The 7,402-nt window shown below is 39.5% G+C and overlaps 1 protein-coding gene across 2 annotated transcripts; it reads right to left on the reverse strand.

Annotated features, from left to right (window-relative positions):
- Window positions 1-1,095: 1,095 nt before the first annotated feature.
- Window positions 1,096-6,856, reverse strand: LOC124642597 (apoptosis regulatory protein Siva-like). 2 transcript variants are annotated; one of them, XM_047181078.1, is made up of 4 exons: window positions 6,602-6,856; window positions 6,373-6,521; window positions 6,130-6,278; window positions 1,096-1,315 (listed from the first exon to the last, which is right to left on the reverse strand). In XM_047181078.1, the coding sequence occupies exons 1-4, from the start codon at window positions 6,708-6,710 to the stop codon at window positions 1,276-1,278; spliced, it is 447 nt and encodes a 148-aa protein (XP_047037034.1). In that variant the 5' UTR covers window positions 6,711-6,856; the 3' UTR covers window positions 1,096-1,275. The 2 variants fall into 2 exon arrangements, with proteins under 2 accessions (XP_047037034.1, XP_047037024.1); XM_047181068.1 differs by having other exon boundaries at window positions 6,130-6,293.
- Between the last annotated feature and the right edge of the window lie 546 nt (window positions 6,857-7,402).

The following is a 7,402-nucleotide window of genomic DNA, read 5'->3' on the forward strand; positions in this document are numbered from 1 at the left end:
ACTTACGATACCGGTTCGTTGAATCGTAACTTTTTACAATAAGTCATCCTGAAATAATGGGCTTATCCTTGATGATTACGCATGGCTTTGCGTGGTCAGATATCCCTGGCAGTTTGTAGCACGTCGTACAGCCATGTGTACGTACGTGAATTTTAAATATAAAACTTTGAATGAATATTAAATTCGTCTATTATAGATAAAAAGTTACGATTCAACGAACCGGTATCGTAAGTACAACACTGCACCACAGAGCTAGCAAAATTATTAGAAAGTTTGACATTTTGCAAGTGTCAATTTAGTCTACGAGATTAAAAAACAGACTATACATAATTATGTATGGTTTGGATGGATAAGGGGTATATTAAGGTTTTTTAAAGGTGATGCACCAGCTTATTGAATCGTGTGTTTATTGATGTCAATTAATAAATGTTTTACCATGTCCATTTATGTGTAGTTGTTCCACATTTTGTGGATTTTCCGTAATTTATGCACAAACTATGTATACCTGCCTATATTGAGAGAGATATCTGCATTTTATAGACGTTCACATGATGATTGAATTAGTATTGTTAGGGTGCGTCCACATCTGGCGAATGTGCCGCGAATGTGCAGCTCGCGAGCCGTTTGCGACCTGCCCGCGAGCTGCACGCGTGCATTTTTGTTCGTGCGCCGCTTCTGCGCCACCCGCGCGCAGTTTGCGCGCGACCTAAGCGCCGTACACGATCAGCGCGCAGGCGGCGCGCGACGCGCTCTTTATTAAATAATAAACGGAACTGTAAGGGCGAGAACTGAGTGCGCGCAGATCGCGCGCTCTATACGAGCCTTGCATGAGTTGCGCTAAAGAGGCGCACCAAGCTATTGCAGTGTGACTGCACGCGCGCAGCTCGCGGGCAGGTCGCAAACGGCTCGCGAGCTGCGCATTCGCGGCACATTCGCCAGATGTGGACGCACCCTTACACATGACCTTAATTATTTAATACAAACTTGTATAAATGTGTCATCCGACGTGTTATGCGTTTGGATTAGTCATTCAGGACATTGAAGGAATATTTTTTTAAGTTAAAGCAGTTTTGTTATGAATTTATATAAACTACATTACCTTATTCAGTGTTTTATTTCTTATAATCCTATGAAATAATGTTACAGCCTTTTTGAGCTTAAAAACTACTGCACTCTTTACTTAAATTATCTCTTAATATTGTAACTATGCGCTTTATAATAAAACAGATCACCACGAAACAGTAATAGACTCATCTATACAGTAAGTATATTTGATTAACTATAACAAGACACACACACTTCTGCTCCCTCAGACCTGTAAACAACAACAAGTCATCACATGACAATCTATCGGATGGTGGCGATATTTGCGCTGCTACCTGAAATTCATGACATCACACATTTTTTAAATAAGGTTCTTATACAAAGCCGATATCCCGCCAGGTGGGTACATTAATCATATTTTTTTAGGAATAAATCAATGCAAGATATCAAAGCGAATTAAGCTTGTGGCACATTATAGCAGCACCGCAACAGCACGGCTGCAGCACGGCGTCGCCTCGAATTAAGACTACGGCGAGCGGACAGCGCGCCAACCACGCGCTGTCTGCTCGCCGTCGGCGCGCCGGCCGCGAGGTGTAAGCTTGCTGTCACAGCAAACTCAATATTATTTTAAGACGATTATGATTGATGTTATGATTGAACACGACGTAATGACGTTGTTTCGCTGCCGGCTCGGAGTCGGCGCGCAATTAGCACGCCGTTGGCGCGCTGTACGCATGAGGTCAGCACGCGGGCGGCGAGTCAAGTTGTGTGGAAGCGGCAAGCACGCTGACTGCTCGCCGTTGGCTTTTTCATATTGACATTACGAAATATAATATACACGATTTAATGCTCTAAATTGAATGACAACTTAAATGCTGGTGTGGAGCCGTGCTGTTGCGGTGCTGCTATAATGTGCCACAAGCTTTAGGCAACACATATTTAATAAGTATGTATTTAATAAGTGTACTCTAACAAACCGTTTTAGTTACTGCAATTATTCTAATCTGCGTGAACATATATCATGTAAATGCAAACAGGAACTGCTAGATTACATAACAGACACGATAAGATTCAGTAAAACAGCCATATTTTACTCAGCACCAACACACATAAGCAGCAGATAACTCTCTAGAAATAAATGAAGGTTGTAATGTTGAAGGTGAAATATACTAAACGTATTGTAGTTTTATGTGTCGGGGATTTACATTTTATACATCAAACAGTTCAGCTAGGTAAGAGATCTACTTCGAGAAGGAAATCAATCTTCGAATTACCAACTCGGCTGGGCAGGAAGCTATGTAACATCTTATCATCCCCAATACCGCAGTGTCGAAAGACAAAGGTTGAACATGTGTTGCCAGTAATAACGTACGGTATAGAGACGTTTTTGATATTTCAAAAAAAAATGCGGGTTCAAAAAGTGCGTATAATGGCTCGTCGGCCCCCCACTATTTAGGAGAGGGCATCTCCGCGAGTAATTTTTGTCTCCTAGCCTAGGAAAGCTCAGTCACTCAGAGAGCAGTGGAGAGGGCTGTACTAGGAGTTTCTCTGCGAGATCGATCAGAAATGAGGCGATCCGCAGAAGTAGCCCGAAGGATTGCAAAACTGAAGTGGCAATGAGCAGAGCACATAGCTCGCAGAACCGATGGCCGGTGTGACGGTGTAGCAGAAAAGTTCTCGAGTGGCCATGGACGGGTGATCGGGTCAAAGTCGCTGGGAACACACACACACGCACTTTCACAAAGCTTCTGAAACCCTCAAACTAGCTATTTGGGCCCGTCCCAGGAATGGAACCCGAGACCTTTTGCACAGCAGTCGCGCTATGCAACAACTAGACCAAGGTGGTTGTCGTAATGTGTGTCCCACACAAGTATAGTATAATATAGATAGTGGGTTGTTCTCCCCCCCCCAATCACCTAAATGATAAAGGCTCAACAGATTTTCTACAAACATGTCTAAGAACACTTGTATACTTGCACTCCTCATACGAAGATATAATTAGTTGATACACAACCACTATCATTAGTCAGACAAAATTAAAAACAACTTAGCAAGACGGTTAACTATGCATTCTTTATGTATCTTTTTTATCTTATTGCAATCATGCGATCTCCTGACTATAAGCAGATAAGGTGGAGTTTAAGTGGCGGGTAGGTCACTACTCCCAGTAGAGCAGGACCTTTCTTTTATTTAGTAATCTAAATGTCGAAGATATCTCGCCGCTTTTTTAGCCGACGAATGGTCTCAGGTATTGTGAGCTGCCCCGCAAGTTGGTTTGGGTGCTTCTGAAGTCTAATTTTGTAACTGGCAGCATGAAGATTCACTTCCTCTTTCACCATCGGTATGCCGAGTACTTCGTGAACATCTGACATTCTGCTAAACCAGGGTGCATTTGATATTTGTTTTAAGATGTAGTTTTGCACCCTTTGTATGATCATCTTATTGGAGTCGCTGGTGGTACCCCATAGTTGTATCCCATATGTCCATATGGGCTTAAGAATTGATTTATAGATCAAGAGCTTGTTATCTACAGCCAGTTTAGAGTTCTTGCCTAGTAACCAATGCAGGTCCCTGTATTTGGATTTTATCTCCTCTCTTTTTGTCTGGATGTGTTTATGCCATGTGAGTTTGCGGTCTAGATGCATCCCCAGGTATTTAACTGTTGTGATGTGGTAGTTGCATTCCATTTATAGTCACTGGAGCACAATTTTCCTTGCGCAGAGAGAATGTGACATGCACTGATTTAGACACACTTGCAGCAATTCTCCATTTTCCTAGCCATTTCTCCATCTCATTTAGGTTCCTTTGAAGTATCTGCGAAGCTTGAATGGGACACTTGCTCGATGACTTTATGTATCTATTGCACTAAGTTTAATACAGTACCCACCTGGCAGGTGTACCTAACATGTCTCTTGAACAGTGCCGGCTACTTGGCAAGTGATTCCATATACTCATGGCAGTGTTGAATGTGTTAAAATATTTCAACATGAGTATTCTTAAAAGGGTATAATTTAGGCGATCACCAAAAATATTTTTAAGACTCTAAGCTGAGGCACCAAATAAAATAAACAACTCCAAAAAAAATAAATTGACATTATTAAAAGGGCACTAAAGTATATAATAGTATGATCCAAAAAAAATAAAATAACATCAGAAAAATCGCAAATCTCGCACAAATATTATTTTTGGTTTCCAAAATGGATTAATGGTCACCAAATTCTATCCAACTAAAAGATTAATATTACTACCAAAATCAAAGTTAGTGACGAAAACGAATCGCTACAAAACCGACTCCACGTAGTCTTGTCTGCCCTACCCCTAGAGTGCAATTCAAATCCGCGTAGGCGCAGAGGGGCGCAAGCCGAAGCTGCGGTGGTGAGCGTGAAAACCATCTGCGACGATAAGCTCGCATGGGACCGCCGGAGCCCCGCAGTGCCGGAGCCGTGACAGAAGCCATGCTTGCTGCATGTTTCGTGCTTACATTTTACTACTGAGTTACACACAAATTCATATAACAATAAATAAGCGACGTACGTTTGGGAACCCCAGTATATTAATTGGTATTTGGGAAATATTCTAGCGATCGTTAGCTTTTTTAGTCTAACAAAAAATTAAATTATAAATTTAAAAAAACCCCCGACCCAAAAAAGTACGCAATTATTATGACAAAATGTTATAAACGATAAACCCTATAAAAAGCAAAAAATAACTTTAAACACTACCTACGTAAGTACCAACTAAAGCATGTCAGACTAAACAAAATTTTGACGTGTCGGGGGACCGCTCTAATTTGTTAGCCTAACGTTAGAAGTAATTATATACTACCTACTACATTCCTTCTTATAACTTTTTATATAATTTTGTTTAGATACATGTTTTTTTTATACGAATGTTGTAATTAGGTAGTTTTCATTTGATTTATGTAAGTATTTTTGAAGGTAAAAAGCGGTCCCCCGACACGTCAAAATTTTGTTTAGTCTGACATGCTTTAGTTGGTACTTACGTAGTGTTTAAAGTTATTTTTTGCTTTTTATAGGGTTTATCGTTTATAACATTTTGTCATAATAATTGCGTACTTTTTTGGGTCGGGGGTTTTTTTAAATTTATAATTTAATTTTATTTCATGGTTTTTTAAAGGAGCTCCTTAATTTTTCCTTCTTTTTATGATGGGTTCGCTATATGCGATCTCAGCCAAAGGAAGCTGTTTAACAATCCTCATGACAAACTGGCTCTGGGAGAATTGCACAGAGTGAGAAACAATAAAGATTAACTTTTGGTGATCCAGGGTTATATACCATTCTAAGGTTTCATCCGCCACATCCCATTTCCAGCATTAGGTTCTCGTCAATTAGAAACATGAAATGAACTAGTTAAGACAAATTAAACGAACCCAAACTTGATGGGTTTACTAAAAGGCAGTTCAGGGTTACGTCTCCTATCTTCGTGGCCTAACAGCAGACCAGCTCAGTGGTTCCAGAAGACATTAGTATTTCAAATTTTAGATCCCACATATGCTTGCAAGTAAACTGAGCATGTAACATTCCTATCACACCTAACAAACGAGCTGATGACCTTGAAGACCTGAACCGATTTTCACCAAACATAGCTAAGAACACTCCCGAATGACATTCTTTTCAAACAAAAAAAACCGCATTACGATCGGATCATCCGTTTGGGAGCTACGATGCCACATACACACACACACACACACACAGACACGTCAAACTTATAACACCCCGTCGTTTTTGCGTCGGGGGTTAAAAATGACCAAATTAGGAGTCATGGTATTACATAATTGGTAACATCTAAGTAGTGACAATATATAATATTTGGTCTAAAGTGTATTTTAAAGGTGTCCATTTATTTTTTTAGTAGTCAATAATACGAAAAAATGGTTTTACCTAATAATATTTTTGGAAACGTTATTTGGTGACCATTTATCCATTTTGGTAACCGTTTAGAATTTTTTTGGTAGTAAAATAGGTACTTTTTTGGGTGGTGTTTAAACACAAGCCTTCTTAAAATACCTTAGAGAGGACATCTAAGGCGTGTTAATTCTAATGTATGAAATGGATAAGTACTTACCCAATCATAGTGCAGCAGGCGCAGTGTTGTCTCTCGCAACGGATGCACATGTGCTGGCAGTCACAGCACAGGCTCACCTCGCAGTAGGCACACTGGGACTCGTCCTTACTGCCACATGAGCATTGCTTGATCCCTGACATACATTGAACCTGTAATGAAGACTTCTAATAAAGATGTCTGCCTTAGTCTTCAATATAAGTAATACAAGATAAGTAAGGTAAGTAATACAAAAGTGCTATTTACCATGCTACCAGAATGCATGAGTCCACCGTCTTTACCAATGAACAACTGCTTCATTTTGCCTTGCTTTTCCGAGGTGTTCACTGTATCTTCAGATATAATCACTGGTGGACATTTTTTGGCGCCTTTGAATAGGAGCAACAAAGTTCGTTCTATGAAACAACATGATGAGAATAAAGTTAATAAATCTCTAACGTAGGTAACTACAAAAATACATATTATTAAAGATTACCGTAAACTTTTTTCAATTTATCCTCATTATTATTAAACTGTTTCATGCCCACGTGGATTTTACTTTGTTGAACGAAGTCTTCGATAAATGGATTTGATCTTTTCGCCATTTCATTAAAACAAAAGAAAATTTTAACAAATAACTATTTTTAGATGTTGGGTATTATATGCTAGCATAGACAGAGCAGTAGGCAGTAGTAGTAGACATTTAGACAAAAACAAGTAAACAAGTTTTAGTTCAAATGTCATTTGTCATTGTCATGAAATGTAATGAAATCATTGACTAAGTCAATGTCAACAGTCAGTTTGACAGATAGATTTCATACTTTCTCAGCTCTTTCTCTCTTTCGAGAAATTAGTAAGCGATTAGTGGAGTCCACTCGTGACCAAAGAGCTGGCCTATACTTCGGTCAAAGGATATGCATTGCCACGCTGGATGGCAATGCATATCCTTTGACCGAACCCCTTTGCAGCCTTTTGGGCACGATCCCAGCTAACAGCGATGCGGATGAATATTTTGATACTTAGTTTTAATATTTCCCTATAATAAGATCATTTTGTAAAACTATTGAATAAAATTATTTCCTCTCTCAGCTCCACAGAGTACATTTTAGCTCTCTGTTAAATATTATAACACTAGCCGTTTTCCCCGTGGGGTTCTCCCGTGGGAGCTACTGCCCGCACCTGGATAAAATATAGCCTATGTTACTCGCAGATAACATAGTTTTCTAATGGTGAAAGAATATTTAAAATCGGTTCAGTAGTTTTTGAGTTTATCCATTACAACCAATCAAACAAAGTT

The sequence above is a fragment of the Helicoverpa zea genome, chromosome 2 (assembly GCF_022581195.2).
Source record: "Helicoverpa zea isolate HzStark_Cry1AcR chromosome 2, ilHelZeax1.1, whole genome shotgun sequence".
NCBI lineage: Eukaryota > Metazoa > Arthropoda > Insecta > Lepidoptera > Noctuidae > Helicoverpa > Helicoverpa zea.